The sequence below is a fragment of the Diadema antillarum genome, unplaced genomic scaffold (assembly GCF_040938485.1).
Source record: "Diadema antillarum isolate AM-2024a unplaced genomic scaffold, OU_Dant_1.0 seq00000300_RagTag, whole genome shotgun sequence".
In the NCBI taxonomy this organism is placed as follows: Eukaryota; Metazoa; Echinodermata; class Echinoidea; order Diadematoida; family Diadematidae; genus Diadema; species Diadema antillarum.
In genome coordinates this window covers 1,149,248-1,169,717 of record NW_027271323.1, presented here as the reverse complement: position 1 = coordinate 1,169,717, position 20,470 = coordinate 1,149,248, and the positions used below count along the sequence as shown (strand labels likewise).

The following is a 20,470-nucleotide window of genomic DNA, read 5'->3' as shown; positions in this document are numbered from 1 at the left end:
TCTCTCTCTCTGTCTTTGTTTTTAACTTGTGACCTTTGCAAATAGTGACTAGTACCAACATGAAACAAGAGCAGTTGAAATAAGAGACAAAATTATTAGTATTAAACTCCCACTTTCTGCTGTAGCGCATGTTTTGTGGCTGTTGTATGTTTCTGAGTGTCTGTCTGTGCTGACGTTGTTGTTGGTAGGACTTTGCGACACAGCTGTCATGTCCCCTTTTTAACCCGTTGAGGACAGACTGATTTTGCTACAACACGCATTTCCCATAGACACCTGCCCGAGTATACTCGGGACTCGTCCTCAACGGGTTAAGCAGGCAACAGAGGCCACAAGAAAGGCTAAAACATTAGTTTGCAACCACCAGAAAAGGTTATTGTGGGTAATCACAGAAAAAGATGATATCTATTGTTTATTCTCCCATGAATGCTTTGATAGAGATACTGACATGAAACTTTGACCCCAGCCCGTAAAGAAAAAAAAAGAAGTGATTTTACATTGATAGTTTAGATTTCTTTCACGTTGCTATTCCAAGCAAAAATTTCCTCTGTGACCCAGATATTTTGTTTTGAATGATACTCAAGCAGATTTGTTTTGTTTTGTGTTTATTTTTGTTTCTTTACTCACAATTGAGTGATTTGACTTTTGCTTCTTCATATGCAGACGCAAATGAATGCGTGTCCGAGCCATGCCAAAATGGCGCCACCTGTGTTGACCTCGTGGACAGCTTCCGATGTAACTGTGCACCTGGCTTTGAGGGCGTGACCTGTGAAGTGGATATAGACGAGTGCGCCTTGCTACAGCCGTGCCAGCGAGGGGGTACTTGTATCGATCAGATCAACGGTTACTCCTGCTCCTGTCCCATCGGACTTAGTGGTGCGGAACTAGATCATGAATTCATCATATGAGCCTCTCTATCGGCTTGCTTGTCTTTGCAAAAAACAAACAAACAAACAAACAAAATAATAGTTTCTACACAGCATCCTATCTTTCAGTCACTTGACTACACTGTATCATGTCTGTGTGCCTATGAGGTACCACATCAAAATTGCGACATTCCATGTTACTAGAATGGAGTGTTACTGCTTGCACAACATCTTTAAATAATGAAATGCTTCCCTATTTGTCTATGACAAGCAGTTATGCCCAGCTTGGAATTAGCGTAGTGGATATAAGATTTGATTTATCCAAGGGTGCTTAACCAAGAATTTTGCCATGCCCTTGTTACATATTTGTTGCCCTCTTTTGCATACCAGATTTGGCTTTCATTCCATTTTAGGTAAATTCTTTTCAACCATACCTTCCCCTCACAAGAATTGAGACTAAGAATACTGTAAACGCAGAAATTTTCGTGGTACATAAGTTTTCACGTATTTCACACTACTTCTGGCTGGCGCGAATTCTAAAACACGCGAAAATATCTTCGCAATTATTTTTCTCTGCACAGTTTGAATGGGTTGTCAATTGCACAGCACGAATTCAACAACCTGCAAATGTGTTCTTGAGCTGCACAGCGCAAAAAAATTAATCACGTGAAAATATTGACATTTACTGTAAGGCCCAGCCTCTTACAAAGTACATCATCAGCAAGAGAAGCACCCTTCGCTTATGTTTGAAGAAGTCATTTCATTTTTTCATGCAGGGGATAACTGCGAGACGGTCACAATTCTTTGCGACAACTATTGTCTGAACAACGGGAGCTGCATCCCCTCAACCACCGACATGGAATGCCAGTGCGTGGACGGTTACCATGGCCCCCGCTGCGAGTTTGCCACCAGGCCGTGCTTCCCGAGCCCCTGCCTTAACGATGGTGACTGCAGAGAGATGCCCGGTGAGGTCCCCGACTTCAGATGTGACTGTGCACCAGGTTTCTCTGGTGTGGACTGTTCACGGAATATCAACGAGTGCAATAGTCAGCCCTGCAGGAATGGAGGAATGTGTGTTGATGAGGTGAATGATTTCAGCTGCATCTGCACTCCTGGTGAGTATTGCAATCTTTTTCTTTTATGTTTTTTGGAATGATTATACCTTAAAGAGGGGAAAGTGTGGGTGCGAATGACTGTAACTTTCATATGGAGTAACTCCCAGTGTGGAGGTTTTGGAAGCATGTATGAAATGACATGTATGTCAATAAGCGAAGTGAGAAAAGTGATTATTATGTTCATTGCTCAACCCGTTTAAGACTAGTCGCAAGTATTCTTGGGCTTGGGTGAATGGGAAATGCAGTTATAGGAAAATCAGTCCATCTTCAATGGGGTAATCTATATTGGGGTTCTTTTTTCTTGGTCTACAGTTATGTGGCCCAGTCTCAAAACAAAAGGAGTACAGTAGTTGAAGCAATCAGATTTACACCTGTTTTCATAGTAATTGTCACACTTTAAAAAAAAAAGCTTCTTATCAATATTGACTACTACAAGATATGTCCTTTTTCTTTCATTTGTATCAATAGCAGTGTATGCATTCCTGTTACCTGAATCTCCTGCTGAGATAATGATGAAACAAAAATTTTGGAACTTTTTACCATGAACATTATTTAAATTGTGAACCTTTGCTTTTAATAGAAACAGTAAAAAAAATCCCTGAAACATCACTGTTGTTATTATACTTTGTCATCCCATAACAAGAAAGTGAAGCAGCAAGGACTTTCATTTCCATCTCTCTGTACAGAGTTTGGATGATTATGAAATTGTGACGACTGCACACAGATATTCATTTGTCTGATCATGACATGCATATTTAGAAGAGAGTATAGAAAATCTTTGAATCCTAGTGTAATAGTAAAATTGAAAAAGAATAACAAAATTCAGACATTGTGTAACACTGCAAATAGCATTTTCCCTCTTGTCCAAGAACTGTTAGATATCATGTTTTTCACTCTGTAGCTTTCATTGTATGTCCATTTCTTTCCCTTTCACTTGTAGGGTATACTGGCCCTGAGTGTGGAGTAGATGTTGACCTTTGTATCGACCACTCCTGCGAAAACAGCGGGACTTGCTTCGATCTCGGCGATGCCTATGAGTGCCTGTGTCCCCCGGGCTATGCTGGGGAGCTGTGCGAGCGAGAGAAGAATGCTTGCGATGATGAGCCGTGCCAGAACGGCGGGGTGTGCTCGCTCGGCGAGGACCCAGGGCAGGACTACAGCTGCGAGTGTCAGTTTGGGTTCATAGGTCGAAACTGTGAGGTCAACCGAGATGATTGTGCCTCTGGCCCCTGTTCAAATGGAGCAACTTGTGCGGACGGAATTGATAGCTACAATTGCACATGTGCAGATGGGTTTACAGGTGAGTGATAGAGAACGATATTTATGAATACACTGTTATGCACCAATCTTGTGATGACACTCGAAAACTAGACATTTTTGCAGGAGTGATTTTTGCTGTGGTCGTGATGATGAATTTTACATATTGTTAATTCTACGGAATCAAACTCTTGAATAGTATTAAATGGGACAAGCAAAAGATTTGAGTGTTTTTATCATTTTTTTATTTAGTTTCATGTTGTGTGAAATGCGCACAAATTTCTTCACCGCAAGAATTCCACTTTTTCTGTTCTATGCAAGCAGCAGCACTGTCCTGTATTAAAGAAAGTAACATTTGCCACTCTTTAGTTGATTACTAACAAAGTGCTCCATTTTGTTTGCCATTTTTTATTTTACTTCCTTTTTTTTCAGTGCAAATTTAAATCTGAAACAGACATTTCTGTGTGAGCGCAAATTTACTTTTGACTGCTTATTTCTCTGTCTGCCCAGGGCCAACATGTGAGGAAAACGTGGATCTCTGTGCCACCCAGCCATGCAGTGCCAATGCTACCTGCCTGTCAGTGATTGGAGGATTCCAGTGCGTCTGTCCCCCTGGGTATCAGGGAGTGGACTGTTCCGAGGTGTTCGATTTCTGTGAAGGGGAGGAGAGGTGTCTGAATGGAGGAACCTGCATTAACGAGGTCGACTGGTATTCTTGCCACTGTCGTGATGGTTTCCAAGGTAGGAGCACCACCTCAATCTCGTAGGGTCTGTTTCACAAAGAAATTTGCTGTTATCTTGTGTTACAATAATTATGGTGCTAACAGCTGGTACTAGAGAAATTGAAATGCTGCAATTTTTGCAAATTATTTATTGAATCAGTTTATAAAAAGTCAAACTACTTAATGATACAATGTATACCGGTACATGAAAAGTTACTCAAAATTCTGAAACTATTTAAGCTTTCCATTGCACTTCCACAGCATGTTCAAATTCAGACAAACTAGATTATTAAAGTTTTATCAGAATATGCAAAGTTTATGAATTCCATAACTTTCATATTTTAAGTGGGATTCTTTTTTTGGTGAAACAATTACCATTGTGATTGTCTGAATTTAATATTTTTAATGTCATGATGCATGTTATGAGAATCTGTTTTTTGAATAAATTCTTTTTTCTCTCACTCATTCATCAAAATATTCATTTTTTTGGTCTTCTTTTTTTGAATGGTTGGTTATTCTGTGTTTTTTCAGAAGTGAGAGGATGATCGTCATTGATTCATAGCTGATGATCACCTTGAAGTTGTCTCTTTTTGTGTGTGTTAACATGATGTCTTTGTTTAAACAGGTCCTAGATGTGAAGTTGACATCAATGAGTGCGCAAGTGAGCCCTGCTTTCATGGGTCAACCTGCCTGGACATGGTGGGAAACTTCTCTTGTGAATGTGCACCTGGGTTTGCTGGAATACTGTGTGATGAGAACATCAATGAATGCCTCTCTAGGTAAAAGAGAAAAATATCATTTTTTCCCTCAAAATTTTGTCATTATGTCTAGATATGTCATTATATCTGGATAGTGAGAAATCATGTTATGATTGATCACACTGTTGAAATGAAATGCTAGCTTCTAGATGTACACAGCAGCACTGTTGCATAGGCCCTCTATTTTCTACTTCATTTTCTAGATGCAGCTTTAACCCATTGAGGACGGACTGATTTCCATTTTCCAAAGACCCCAGCCTGAGTATACTCAGGACTCTTCCTCAAAGGGTTAAAATGTTTGATGTGCAAGAAGTGCAGTCAAGAATTAGTCTGTTTTGAAAAATTGTGTTTGATCGAAATTTCAGGTTTTACATGCTAGCAACAAATGAGCTATCAGACAAAAGTCAAATACCTATACTAGTGCAATCAATAATTTGCATAATCTCTATTATAACCACACTATGTTATTTTATCCCTTCCAGTCCCTGTGTCAACGGAACTTGTGTGGACGGTGTGGACGCGTTCGTCTGTGATTGCCACCAAGGTTACTCAGGGACCTTCTGTGAAGCAGCAATAGACTTCTGTGCTGATGCACCATGCTCAAATAGTGGTGTTTGCACCAACACTGGAACTGGTTTTAGGTGGGTCATGCTGTGTCTTCTCTTTCCGTATGATCGATTGGAGTATGGAAAATATAGAGTCTGATTTGATTGTTATTTGACCAGTTACATGTATGTGCTAGGGCTTTTGGCTTAACTTGCTAAGTGTTTTCATCAGCATTTAGAAATCCATCCAAACTTTACCTAGTTGTAAAAGTGGCAGGCCCAGGCAATTGACAATGTGCATCATTGGTCCAACAGAGAGGCCAGGGTGGCACAATAGGGATTAGGGGGATTAGGTAATCTCTATTCATCAACAATTAGTTTCCACATATGTGCGCCAGTTGGCAAAGAAAGTACTACAGTGTGTGTACTAATCAGCAAACAAGGCTAAGTAGGTTTTGATAAGATATTTGAAATGCAGTGTACAATGCATCTGTTTGGTTAAGAAACAAATAGACTTGGCATGGCCCCATTTAATGAAAGATGTTAGGATAGCAAGTCTTGTTGATATATGGCAATTTCCCGTAGCAACAGCCAATCAGGAAGCTGGATTCTTGTACCATTACAATTGCCATTCCATCAAGAGTTGCTATTACAGTAACTTTTTATGAAATGGGGTCCTACACCGTAGGCAGAAAAAAATTAATTAGTTGAATTATTTTCTCTGTTTCACACCCTTCATATCATATATAATTGTTGTGTTAATGTGACACATACATGTGTCAAATCATAAATACCACAACTCTTGAAAAACCATTGCCATTGTATGTTGACTGAATCATTGTGAGCCCTGTGTTAGTTGCAATTTTGCAACTTGCGATTGCACTGAAATCAATTGCTAAGTGAACAGGAAATAAGTCCAGGAATTACAGATCAGTGTGTTCTCCACTTTTTACATTCAGCTGTACTTGCTTATCGGGCTATACTGGGAACAGATGTGAAATTGATGTTGATGAGTGCAGCAGCTTCCCCTGTTACCAAGGCAACTGTGAAGACATGGTGGATGGCTACCTCTGCCGATGCAGTGAGGGATTTTCAGGTGTCCACTGCGAGGTGGATGTGAATGAGTGTAGGTCAGGGCCGTGTCGCAACAACGGGACCTGCGTGGACCGACCGGGCTCCTACCTGTGTCAGTGTGTGCCTGGCTTTGAGGGGGTTAACTGTGAGGTGAGAACATGGAGATATGGAGGATACTAGTATGCATCATATGGCATCTTTGATGAGTGCTGGTATCTCACCATCTAGCCATCAGAACATAAAATGGAAGACTGATATTGTGTAAATTGTCACCCAAAAAAGCAGTAAACTTTGTAAAGCTAAATATGTGTAGCATTGAAGACAAAATACCATGTACACTCTTTTCTCAGTAAATTCTTCCAAAATGCAGTCCCAAAATATGATATGAAATCATTTAAGTTGACATATTCATGCTTCTAATACTCAAATTGCAGAATCTATTTTTGATGTACAGAATACTTGACATCGCATCAGTGAGTATGTGCATATTTGTTTTTATCTGTGCTGCAAGTGAGAGTATGGTGTACCTACTGACTTCGTGATAAGCATGCATCCATATTAACCCGTTGAGGACGAGTCCCGAGTATACTCGGGCAGGTGTCTATGGGAAATGCGTGTGGTAGCAAAATCAAGGGTTAACAAATGTGCCTATCAAAACACACTGGGTGAAGTGAAACCTTTCTCTGCCACAGATCAACACTGATGACTGCACGGCTGACAGTTGTTACAACAACGGCACATGCCACGATGACGTCGGTGGCTTCCACTGCACCTGCCAGCCCGGGTTCTCTGGCCCCTTCTGCCAGCTGGTGGACACGCCCGCCTGCTCCTCCCACCCCTGCCTGAATGGAGGGAGGTGTAGGGAGACGCCAGAAGGAGGGAGCTATGCTTGCACCTGTCTGGACGGTTTCCAGGGGGATGTGTGTGAGGAGGATGTGGACGAGTGTGCTGATAGCCAGTGCCAGAATGGAGCTACCTGTGTAGACCAGGTCTGTGCTTGCCCAGTGCAGGCCTTTAGAATTTTCTGTTGGTTATGTTTATAATAGCATCCCCTTCTGCATCTTTTCTTGAAACCTTGTAAGACCACTGAGCCAGCTATTGGGGGGAAAATAAGCAATTTATCAATGTTATAAAATTAACCAAAAAATTGATCTAATAACAACCAAAATACACATTTCAAGAACTTATTTTGCAAGTTTTTGTTTAAATTTACCTTTCTAAAAAGTTATGAAGATTTCACACATCATTGTATGACTATTATAGAAATGGCCCTTGTCATTAGTATCAAATCTCTAGTAACAGATTGCTACAAAAGTCAAACCTCTTATAGTTGCCCCTTGCCATATGTGGCCTCTAAAAATAATTCCCTCTGAGAGAAAAGGCATGTTAAGACCCTGTCTATAGTGGCCACCTGTCTATAATGGCCACTTTTTTCATCTCCTTTGGATGGTGGCTATTGACAGGTATGACTGTATATTAATATTCTTTCTATTATTTCATTGGATTTCCATTTAGCTTTAACAGATTATTTTCCCTTGGTGAATGTATGCAGGTAAATGGGTACACGTGCCAATGCCCGCCAGGATTCAATGGCTCATTCTGCAAGGAAAATGTGAACGAGTGTATTTCACAGCCGTGCCTGCATGATTCTACATGCCTGGATGGCGTGGCGAGTTTCTCCTGTCAGTGTTCACAGGGTGAGTCTATTGCCTGAAATTACCCATGACATACTGTAGCTATGGCACCTGCACCATTAGGCCTACAGTGTATTTGCCACGCACATCTCATGTCTCTACCCTGTTCCGTTTTACTGGATTTGAGTTTTTCCATCCATCTCTGGAGGGAGAGCTGTTTTAGCTCTGTGGTTAAAGACTGTGGACTGTCCATTCTGAGGTTCCTTGTTCCAGTCCTCTTTCTGCAGCAGTGTTGCCCCTAGGCAAGACACACTTTTCCCTTGTTGCCTAGTCCTTCTGAGGAGACTATAAGTCATCACTTCCATGTTTGCTTGCTTACAATTGTCCAGTACTGCCTTAGCAGCCACGTGAAACAATTCAGTTCAATTCAATTCAATTCAATTCAAATCAATTCAATTCAATTCAATTCAATTCAATTCAATTCAATTCAATTCAATTCAGTACTATTCAATCCAGTCCAATCTAGTCCTATCCAATCCAATTCAATTCACTTCAACTCGGTTCAGTTCAATTCAATTTGGTTTAGTTCATTTTAGTTCAAGTCATGTCAGTTCAATTCAATTCTGTTCAATTCAGTTCAATTCATTCAGTTCCATTCAATTCAGGTCAGGTCAGTTCAGTTCAGTTCAGTTCAGATCAATGCAGTTCGCTTCAATTTGTCTGTGACCCTTTTCCATCCAGTTGTCTCTCAACATGGTATTGAGGCAACTACATATTGGCTTTTTTGCATCCTATCGATCATCAATGGATTTCATCGAGTAATAAGAAGCTTCTTGATTTGAAATCACGTTGATGGGAAAAATTGAAATGTCATGTCATTGCTGGGAGAATTTGCTGCCGAAGTAATCGTCATATCATTCATAAATTTACATCTCTGTTTTGCTGCATGATTAGCCAGAGATATCTAAGTTCACTGAATCTGCTCGAAATATGAAGAAATATGCTATGAAACTTTGCCAGTGGATAGAGAGAAAGAAACTTTGATCTTTTAAATGTTTTTTTTTTCCAGTTCAGGGATCAGTTATAGAATGGCAACTGGGAGATTTTTGAAAATTTTTCAACTGAAAGCAATATTTCATATATGAACATCAGAGATTAAGAGATGAAAGGTGAATGTTCAGTCTTTGATTCCTTGCAAATTGTATTCTTGTTTTTGATATAAATCCTATGACTGGATTCAAGTGTCATTTTACATACATTATCTCTTTGTTGTTGGTTTTTTCATGATTTTTGCCTTGAGTGTTTTACATTTTGTATCCATTGATTACATTCAAATGTGTATTATGCTCCAAAATTACAGCTTTTTATGCTCTCAATATCTCATTATCATCATCAGGTTACACTGGGGAACGATGTGAGACAGACATTGATGAGTGTGCCTCCAGTCCTTGTGAAAACCTGGGCATCTGCGAAGACATGGTCGCTGGCTTCCTGTGCCAGTGTGCTGATGGCTTCAGGTAATTAAACCTGTCGAGGACTGGCTAATATTGCTACCACATGCATTTCCCATAGACACCTGCCCGAGTATACTCGGGACTCGTCTTCAACGGTTAAAGTGATACTTTGATCTCATTCAGTACCAGTTTTATAATTGATTTTGCAATCCTTTATCAGAGAGGGTCAGCTACTGGAAGAAAATCAAGTTCTGACTGTGAATGGACTCTCACCTGACACAGTTCTGAATGATGTCTGTGAGAGCCACAGAGAAGTTTCTTTTCATGCTGCAACTGCAGTACAGGACAAACAAACTAGAAACAATGAAAATTCAATTTTGACATTTACTGTGTATAAACTATTAAAGCCAAGTCTGAGCTTTCATGTTTCAAGCTGTTAAAAGAGATGATGCCTATCAAGCAATGACATCCATCTGAGTCACAGAGAGGTTTTTTTCACACTGCATCTGCAATGCAGGGAGAGCAGACTACTACAGTCAGAGCACATTACAACTACCATAGAATGTAGCTATCCGATTGGTCGATTGCCCATCACGTGACATTGAGTTAAAAGTTCCATGGCACGCTGTGGCTGTCAGCCATGCAATTTTGTTTGAGCAAAAATGGATAGCGCATGGCTGACGTCACCCATTTCTGTTGACTCCCTTGTTAAACTCACGATTGACTCAGAGTTTTTGTTCCATTGCACGGCTCTGATGTCACAATAAACAAACATTTGCTGCGCGTGCTCAACAATTATAAGTGTGCTTACAAGGGCGTACTTTTGTCACTCATTTTTGTTAACAACTTCAACCGATCGGCTTCGGGTACGTACATCTGTACACATACACAGTGACTATGAGTGTGCAGTCTGTGCGGCTACTCATTCGTCTTTCACGGAAAATGGTTGCCATTTCTGTGCTAAATTCAAGAATCTGAGTGGACCATATCTGTTGACGTTTGAGGTGTTGTATAAAACAAATAGTATATGGTCTTTACTTGTCCGATGGAACAAGATTTCGCACTTGGTGAAAGATGAGGTGCACTATTCAACTTGGCTTCGCCTCTTTGAATAGAGGGCCTCTATCTTTCACCTCGTGCGAAATCTTAATTGTACCATTGCACTCGTGACCATTCACTATTTGTATGATATCACACTTATAAACTAAACCCAGTGCAGACTATACATGATTCTGAAAGCAGCGTAGAGGCTGATCTGAAAGCTATTGATGCCATTGTTCCTTGTTTGTTGTACATGTATGTTCATAGAGGGATCACCTGTGCTGAGGAGAGCATGGAGTGTGAAAGTGACCCCTGTCTTAATGGAGGCACCTGTGTGGAAGGATTCCTGCAGTTTGTATGTCAGTGTGCTCCTGGCTACACGGGCCGACAGTGTGAAACTGGTACGTATGGTTGCATTTGCTCTGATTTTATACAGAAAAGGTCTATCTCTTTTTTGTTTTCTCTCTCTCTGTCTATCTATCTTCCTTCCTTCCTTTCTTTCTTTCTGTATCATAACAGTCCAGTTGTTTTTTTTTAGGTCTGTACAGGTACATGTAATAATGTTACTACTAAAGATGGATACTGGATGATAAATAGTTCAATCAATCAAAGAGCACAATACAATGTATATATCATTACATGGTGATAAAGCAATCTTAGAATTTTGAGACTGTAAACCCGTTGAGGACGGTTTGCTTTTGCTGCAACATGCAATTCCTATAGACACCTGCTCGAGTATACTCGGGACTCGTCCTCAACGGGTTAAAAAAGCCATATGAGACAGGGAAGTAAGTATGAATACGAGACAATCTGTTTTAGGAAATGCATACTTCTGTTGTATTTGAGACAACCTAAACATAATCAATTAGACCAACCTGTATTATCAAGTATGTATTGCGTTGCATCATGGAAGGTATTTGACCTGGACTGCATGAAATTTCATTTTCTCCTTATTTTTCCAGCTCTTCCAACTGATTTTGATCTGGTGTTCATTGGCCAATCCAAGATAGTAAATCTGACTATCAACGAACCAGACGGTCTGAGCAGACTGACATTGTCAACTTGGCTGAGAGGCCTTAGAGCAACTCCAGACTTCCGTCTCTTCAGTTACAACTTCCAGGATGAGGAATATTCCTTGTATAACCTCTGCAATCTAAAAATTACTAGTGGAAGGTAATTTTATTTGCATTTTTTGTTGTTGTTGAAAGTGAAGAAAGATGCAGTGCTGCAAAACATTTGATGTTTGTCTTTTTTAATGTATTGAGGCTATACTCCTATAAACCTTCGAATGATACATAATTTTAAGGTAGCAGGTTCATATGATATGAGCCATATGTTTTAGACATTATCAACCTTGGAACTACCCCATTACTATGAGCAAGATGTTGTTTGCCATTTAGGAACTAGAAAAGCACTCTGAGAGTGAAGACCTCCGCAAAAAAGGTGTTACTAATCACTGATCTTGCTGTTCCATAGAGATCAGTGATTTCCACTCATACATGAAAATAACCAACTTTCCCAATATAAAAGCCTTTGTTATGTCATCAACCCTCGGCTGTGTGGCACGCCTCGCCCTTGCAGAAACTATAGTACGCACTTTAGTGCGCAAATGAAAACCTCAAAAATGTGCAGCTTGAACTCCCAAGTTCATTGACCCTACCTGGCAAAATATTGAAAATCCTTCATAAAATCCACAAAAATTCATGGATCACTACCGAAATTTAATCCTTTGTTCCTTGTGTTATTCTCAACCTTTCCTGCAAGTTTCATCCAAATCCGTTAACAACTTTTTGAGTTATTTTGCGCGCAGACAAACCAATGGTAATGAAAACATACTCTTGGCGGAGGTAATGAATGTTCAACTTATCTGATGTATTTTATAGGTCTCCTTCATACCCTATGGCACAAGGTACACGGATGTTAACATTTGCTGATAGTAATTTCTATTTGCCATGACTGAATTAGAAAGGGTCATTGTCACTTGGCCACGATAGGATAGCCAATGTGATCGCATTTTATATCCGTGTAGTTAACAACTGTCTCTCAATTAATCTTTCAATAAAATGTTCAACCTCATTCCTGTACAAAAGATCTGACATCACTTTGATTCAGAAGTGGGGAGTATGAAACTGATATGCCCTGTCACTGTCTGTGAAATGATTGTGGATGCATTATACTGAGAGTTATCCATGAATGTATTCGATTTCTGTCTAACATCAATTTACTCTGGGTTACATTGGATCTTCAGTTGAATTTTTTGCTTCATCATATCACCCTTCACGAAAAATCAAATGGGAAAATATCCCTACAGCCATTCAACCTTCATTTTTCTAGCAAAGAATACTGGAACTCCTGGAATAACTTATAAGTATTCAAATATTGTGGATGTGACCTTCTATGTATGATTTTTTTTTTTCTGTTGCCTACTCACCTGAGGCCAAAAGTTTCAAGCCTTAATAGGGAAATGATACATGTATCTTCCCATTCTTCTTGCCAGTGTTACATACAACGTTGGAACTTCGCTCTGCGACAATAGGTGGCATCACATCCATGTTATGTGGACGTTCACACCGACCAGTTCCTGGACTCTGTCAGTGGACAGAGAGGAGCCTCTATCAGGCAACGTTACCATGGCAGCTGGACATGCCCCCTCTGGAGGCAGGATCTGGTTCGGGGCAGACATGATGGGTAACACAGGTGGAGACACAATTTGTTTTGTCACAACTGGCATTTCTGCCATTTACATTATATCGGTGACCCGTGGGTGTTGGAAGTCAATCTTAAAAGTTAAGATCAGCTTAAAATTATGGTTTGCTGTGTGTGTCGTTAATGATATCCTATGAACTTCCAAATATTGTAGATTTTTACACACAGCCATTCATATACAAAGTTGAAGTGACAAATTAACTTTTATGTTAAAGTGTGATAACAATTTGAAGAGGATTTTAACCCATTGAAGACAGTTTGATTTTGCTACAACACGCATTTCCCATAGATGCTTACCCGAGTATACTCGGGACCCCTCCTCAATGGGTTAAAGACATTAAATGAAACTGAACTGGGAAACAAATGGCATAACATAATTTCAAGTTTAAATCTCATGAACTTTTAACCCGTTGAGAACAAGTCCTGAGTACACTCGAGCAAATGTCTATGGGAAATGCGTGTTATAGCAAAATCAACCCGTCCTCAATGGGTTAAGATTAACTTTAATTCTTGTGAAATAGAATAGCAATAGGATCTCTATTTTTTTTTTCTACCTCAGTCCAACTTCAATTGTTATTTTACCATACAATGAGTCTCTTATGTTTGTGTTACAGAGATAATGAAGTGTGTTCTTTTTTTAACATCAACTTTCCTGTTGCAATAGCTACAATTCTGATCTGTGCCTGTGGAAATGCTGTTCCTTCATATTGGACAATACCAGGGGATGTCATTGATATTGTGACGTGAAAATAAAAGGATAAGCTGTAGAAAGAGTTCACATGTTATTCATTCTATATTGTCCCACAGATTATGTTGCCATCAGTGCCTACAATGTGTGGAGTTCAGAATTGTCGGATGCTGTACAGCAGAGCCTTGCGTCGTCATGTCAGCCCGCCCTCTTTGGTGACATAGTGTCATGGACAGACATGCCATCACATGTCAATGTCTCGTCCAATCAGCTAGAATCACCTTCGCAATGTGATGGTAAGCGTGAAGCACATTTGAAGTTCATGACTTGAATGATACAAACAGTTGTATTTGCCAGTAGTGCACAACTTCTGTGTGTGCACTTTATGCATCTGCCAGAGCATTTTGTAACAGGTCTTACAAAACATTACACTCCAAGTGTTGTTTTTTTTTTTCAAGAGATTGCTCTGTGAGGTGTAACTTGCAAATCATTATTAACATTTCATTTGTACTTTAGACATGCATCTTCTTGTTTCCGTAAAGTTTGAGCATCATCCTGCCAGTTCCAGTTTTTAGACAAACTTCATGTATCTAGATTTATGTGTAGTGGAAAATAGAGCAAAGAAAATAGGATTCCATCTGGATTCAAGCCCGAGACCTCTTGATGCTAACCCAATGCTCTACCAATTGAGCTGTAGAAAGCCCTAAAAGTACAGTGTTCGTCCCAGAAAGCCTTAATTCTCAGTGCTCGAATGGTCAGAAGCTATAGCAGTGTCTATTTGTGTGACACACACGCACACACTCGAACCTAACATAAATTATGTTTATGAAAAAGTTAGATTTATAGATTTACATTTATGAAAAAAAAATTGATTATGTAAGTCCACAAAGTCAGAAGTTCAGGACCATGAATCAGGTACATGTACAACTGTATATTTGACTGCCTGGGAAGGTGAAAAAAAAAATGAATGCAAATAGAAAGTGTGCACTGGCATTCATATTTCCAGTCAGGAAAATAACATCGATAATAAATAAGGCATGCACTTAAACATTTCCCTTGTAAGATATGACATTATTCACAGAAAATGACACACACATAGACATCCTATCCTTTTCTATTCTGTCTGTGTGTTTCTCTTGCAGACGTTAACGAGTGCCTTTCAGACCCTTGTCAGCGTGGCTCCTGCCAGGATAAACTAGGCTCCTATCACTGCGAGTGTGAAGAGGGCTACACGGGCACCCAGTGTGAACAGGCCCAAGACCTGTGCAGTCCAGAGTTTTGTAGGAATGGAGGGACATGTGAAACCAAAGAGGCTACAGCTCTTTGCCATTGTCCTAATGGATTTTCAGGAGATTTCTGTGAAGTTGAGAAAGGTATGCTAACTTAAAAAAATATGTTAAATGCATATTTACGTATAATGCAGTATTGGTAAGATTGCTGAGTGTTTACATTCAGATGTTATTGCAGGAGAATGTGACCAATATATCTTTCTTTTCTGGTTGGGCAAGTGACTGTGTTGGTCGGCAGGGGTTCAGGGGGCAGAATCCCTGGGGGAAATGTTTGGCGTAAGTTGGCATGTAAGCTTTGTTACACTCCCTCTCACTAAGTATTTTGTTTGTTTGTGTGTGTGTCAAGAGTAATATGAAGCAAAGATCTTTATTGTTGTTTTCAAGCCTCGTCTGTTTGTGTACGTCTTGTCCATTCAGTGGATGGCGGATGGTCAAACTGGTCATTATGGAGTGAGTGCAGCTTGACCTGTGCTGGAGGTGTCCAGTCTCGCACAAGGACCTGCACTGACCCGGTCCCCCAGGGTGGGGGCCTCAACTGCACAGGGAAGGAGCAGCAAGAGAGAACATGCAATGACGTTCCCTGCCCAGGTAATTCAAACACCCCTATTTTTCTCAGTGGAGAAGTCCTACTTCAGAGCAGATCATGCGCACACTGTAACAGCATGGAATGATTCATTTCATTTTGTAGGGCTTGTAGTATATCAAAGAAGGGATACAGTAACTCATTTGCTTCAAAAACTATCACATTATAAGCAATACAATAAGTAGTATTTGAATATACAAATGTTTCTAAGGGTTCATGAGCGAATTCGTTATACTTTGATTGTGTCATTATTGTTTAAAATACAACTGTATAGCATTCAATAATTAGTTGCAGATTGGAACTGAGCCCGACTTTTGCCGAGTCGATGGAAATATTGGGGTCTTGTAGTAAAAAATGGTAAACAAAATATTATGCTACAATATGCATTTCCCATAGACACTAGCCCGAGTATACTTGGGACTCGTCTTCAATGGGTTAATAAACAGAAAAAGAAAAAAACACTTCCTGTGCCAAGCATTTCATTGGTAAGTGTGTCTATACTTTCTCCTTTTTTTTACCAGTATAATGCAAAGTTCAATTTGTTCTTTTCTTTTGTTTGTGTTCTTGCTTAGGGCCTCCATATTGTGTTAACCCTAACTACATGTAGGCCGGGCTATTTAGGTAGATGATAGAGCCGGGGGGCCTCCCAGGCCCCCCTCCAGATCTCGGACGTCAACCGCGCTATCGCGACGAAAATTGGCACACACATTGCCTATGATGTAATCTAAAGTACCATGAAGTTAATTTTTTCAAAAATTATCATTTACACTATATGTGACCGTGCACCTCAAAACGAACATAAAGTCGCACACACTGATTTTGCGTGAGGACTGAAAATAAATGAAATGGGTCAACCTAGCCGAACTTGACTTTTTCTTATTTTCTGAAAGAGCGGGTCTTCTTTTACATTATGCTAAAATTTGGTATAATAAAACGGGCAGGAAAGTGTGTTTTTTAGCAGTTTATCTCGAGCATCTTTTGTAGAATAGTGTGATAAGGTGTTTCTTTAGAATCCCTTTTTCATTTCTGAAAAACTTTGTCCACACTCTTCACTTTCAACTCTAATAACTTTTGAAAGGATAGTGCTACTGCTTTGAAAATTGGCATTGATTATGGACAGAATGTGTTAATGAGGCATGCTAAATTTCAGTTTGATCAAATAATCCCTTCATTTTTGTCACTCTGGTGGTTTACCTCCTGTTTTTTGTCCCATTCATCGCACAGCCAGCACGGTTTGGTAAAGATTAAGCGCTTGTATAGACACTGTACTTCAGAGCCTCTTTTCTCAGTTCACACTTTTCCTGAGTTTGTGCTTTCTTTCCAATATTTAGATAGGTTAGGAGAGTCCATTTGATTTGAGTTATACATCATTTTAAAGCTTAAAGTCTGGTCTTTCAGAATATGATCTTAACTAAAAATTCATGTCTGGCGACTTTTTGTTTGTTTTGAGGTGCAGTGTCACATATTATGCTAATTTATGCATAATGATGCATGAAATCAGACAATTCGGTATAAATCACTAAATGAAGCTCAAAACAGGCACATTTTTTGTGTAAATATTCTTTTTAGTGTCCTTAGCAAATGTAAGAGAAAAAAATTGCGCAATCAGAAAAAATTTCCTAAGTATTTTATTGTTTTTTGAATTTCTTATGTATTTCTTTGTTTTTTCGACTTTATGTTTTTCATTGCTTTTTCAATGAAATTTGTTCGCGACATCGTTCCGAACAAGAAAATATGTTATTCATTGATTTCAATCAATAAAACCCCAAAATAACCATGCGTTTATGAAATTTGTCTGTAAACACAGTTTGCATTGAAATTGTACACCAATTCACGTTTTTGAGCAATTTTTGGTCTGACATGCTCGTGCATATTTATGCGCAACTTCGGAACCGCGCACCCGGGCATCGCAAATTTGGTGTCAAAAGATGCGGGAGACTCAAAAGAAAAAAAGTCATGAAACTTCGCGGTGATAGCTTCTCGCGATAGCGATACATAGCGCGAAACGTCGAGGGGGGCCTCGGAGGCCCCCCTTCCCCCCCCCCCCCCCCCCCCCCCCCCCGGCCTAGTTAGGGTTAAGCCATTTTAAGCGTGTGGTATATATTATCCATTCTTGTGGTCTTTGATTATTCCTGTTAACCCACATCATCACGCTGTCCATGATATCTCCCACACTGCGCTCTCAGGCTGTCTACGGCTGAGGAGACCCTTGAGGGGTTACCTCCGGTGCCGCGATGTGGAGGACACGAAGACCTGCTCCATCAGCTGTCGCCGTGGCTACGGCTTTGCGGAGCGCATCCAGGAGAGCTACACATGTGGGAAGGACTCGAATTACCGGTGGAGCCACCAGACCAAGGATAATCCATTTGCAAGACTGCCCTCATGCACCGGTAGGGAGAACAGACTCTTGACTTTGTGAGAATATGTTGCAGAAAATATGTGTACAGATACACTTATATCAATTTCTATCACACAAAGCTCTTGGAAACTAATGGTTAATGATGAAATTACACTTCTATTTGACATTTTTCAGAGCATGAAATTGTACACTAATGTACAAATTATATCTATTGTCATCATGAGCATTCTGTATCAAAGCAGCTCCTTGTCCTTTTTGTCTCGCCCACCGGAGGTGAAGGCGAGACTAAGGGATCCAAATGTCGTCCGTCCGTCGTCCGTCCGTCGTCCGTCACAAATGTTAAAGTTTACCTGCAAGACTCTCTTATGATGCATAACTTGGCAACTGTTACAGCAATGGCAGCCACACTTGGGTGATAGAAGCGCTAGGGGTATCTTTATGTTATGGTGTTGCTGTCGGAGGTCATGTGATGATGTCAAAGGTCATTTGAGGTCATATTAAAGAGTATGTGCAAGACTCTCTTTTCTATGTTAAAGTTTACCTGCAAGACTCTCTTTTGACAAATAACTTCACATAAGTTGCTTGGATTACAACCTAACTTGGGTCATAGATGCACTGGGGGTTCCTTCATGTTATGGTGCCGTTGGAGGTCACAGGATAAGGTCAAAGGTCATTTTAGGTCATACGTTAAAGTTTACTTGCAAGACTCTCTTATCACACGTAACTCGACTCATATGTTGCTACAATGGCAATCAAACTTGGGTGATGGATGCACTGGGGGTACCTTCATGTTATAGTGCCATAAGAGGTCACATGATCATAAAGGTCAAAGGTCATTTGAGGCCATACGTTAAAGTTTACTTGCAAGACTCTCTTATCACACGTAACTCAACACATATTGCTACAATGGCAATCAAACTTGGGTGATGGTAGATGTCTCTTGGGAAGTTGAAGGTTACCACAAGGTCAAAGGTCACAGACAGGGGTCAACGAACTTTTAGGACCCAATGTTAAAGATAATAAAAAGTTTTGGTACCTCAAAAGTTTCCCTGAATTTCCTTGTCTTGGTTTGTGTTTCACGTTAAAGTACGTTGTCTGTGAGAATTACTCGCCCCAAAGTGCTCTCATGTCTTAGTAATCATGCAATAATGGTTTCGTACCAGAGCCGTCGCCGTACGGCGTCGATAAATATTGTACGAAACCACTGACTGCGACCAGCAGCGTGCAGCCCATTGTACGCATAGCTAACTGCGACCAGCATCCCCATACGCATAGCGTAATGGGGCTTCGCATTGTAGCATTCAGGATCATGACAGAATTAGTATCGCGAGTAAATGGCAACTTAAAATCCAAAAATTTCTTGGATTTGAAGACTAATACCAATTAAGTTGAAGTATTGAAAACAGGCTTCGAACAACGTTTGGTGCTGCCAATAGTCCTTTCTTTTCAAATTGATGACTGAATGTGACTCGGTCGAGAGAACCTTGGGAGAGCTACTACACTGACTACTACGGCCAGCGCATGCGCACACAAACATCTTATCCGTTGATGGATTTGAAATTTGTGCGCATGTGATGTGTTCGCATGCACTGGCTGTAGTATTCAGTGTATGGTAGCTCTCCCAAGGTCCTCTTGACCGAGTCACATTCAGTCATCAATTCGAACAGAAAGGGACTATAGGCCGAACCAAACATTGCCCGAAGCCTGTTTTCAATATTTCACCTTAATTGGTAAGTCTTCAAATTGAAGAATTTTTGGGATTTTAAGTTGACATTTATCCTGCGATACTAAATCTGTCATGATCCTGAATGCTACAATGCGAAGCCCGATTACGCTATGCGTATGGGACTGCTGGTCGCTATGCGTATGGGGCTGCTGGTCGCAGTTAATTGCATGATTACTAAGACATGAGAGCACTTTGGGGCGAGTAAGTCTCACAGTGTTAGTTATATATGAAAGGTACTTTAACCTGAAACACAAACTAAGACAGGAAAATTCAAGGAAACTTTTGAGGTACCAAAACTTTTTATTATCTTTAAGTTTTTAGGGCGCCTTTCGTTTATGGCTCATAACTTTTGATCCCTTTGTCCGTTTGTGACCAAACTTGGACGGAAGATGTCCCTTGGGGAGGTGAAGGTCGTCACAAGGTCAAAGGTCACAGACAGGGGTCAACAAACTTTTAGGGCCCAATGTTATGTTTTTAGGGTGCGTTTTGATTGTGGCTCATAACTTTTGATCCCTATGTCCGTTTGTGACCAAACTTGGACGGTAGATGTCCCTTGGGGAGTTAAAGGTCATCACAAGGTCAAAGGTCACAGAAAGGGGTCAACAAAGTTTTAGGGCCCAATGTTAAGTTTTTATGGCGCGTTTCGATTATGGCTC

The 20,470-nt window shown here is 40.3% G+C and overlaps 1 protein-coding gene across 1 annotated transcript in view; it reads left to right on the top strand.

The window, feature by feature from the left end:
• The window catches only part of LOC139730271 (uncharacterized), an 83,369-nt gene that overhangs the window by 52,352 nt on the left and 10,547 nt on the right, over positions 1-20,470 (top strand). The window contains exons 33-49 of the mRNA XM_071641150.1: positions 661-873; positions 1,640-1,978; positions 2,919-3,278; positions 3,746-3,976; positions 4,583-4,736; positions 5,198-5,356; positions 6,220-6,484; positions 7,027-7,323; positions 7,887-8,031; positions 9,365-9,487; positions 10,733-10,864; positions 11,426-11,636; positions 12,961-13,160; positions 13,977-14,153; positions 15,000-15,230; positions 15,564-15,734; positions 17,916-18,119. Of these exons, the coding sequence (XP_071497251.1) occupies positions 661-873; positions 1,640-1,978; positions 2,919-3,278; positions 3,746-3,976; positions 4,583-4,736; positions 5,198-5,356; positions 6,220-6,484; positions 7,027-7,323; positions 7,887-8,031; positions 9,365-9,487; positions 10,733-10,864; positions 11,426-11,636; positions 12,961-13,160; positions 13,977-14,153; positions 15,000-15,230; positions 15,564-15,734; positions 17,916-18,119 (3,612 nt within the window). The remainder of the gene's footprint in view (positions 1-660; positions 874-1,639; positions 1,979-2,918; positions 3,279-3,745; positions 3,977-4,582; positions 4,737-5,197; positions 5,357-6,219; positions 6,485-7,026; positions 7,324-7,886; positions 8,032-9,364; positions 9,488-10,732; positions 10,865-11,425; positions 11,637-12,960; positions 13,161-13,976; positions 14,154-14,999; positions 15,231-15,563; positions 15,735-17,915; positions 18,120-20,470) is intronic.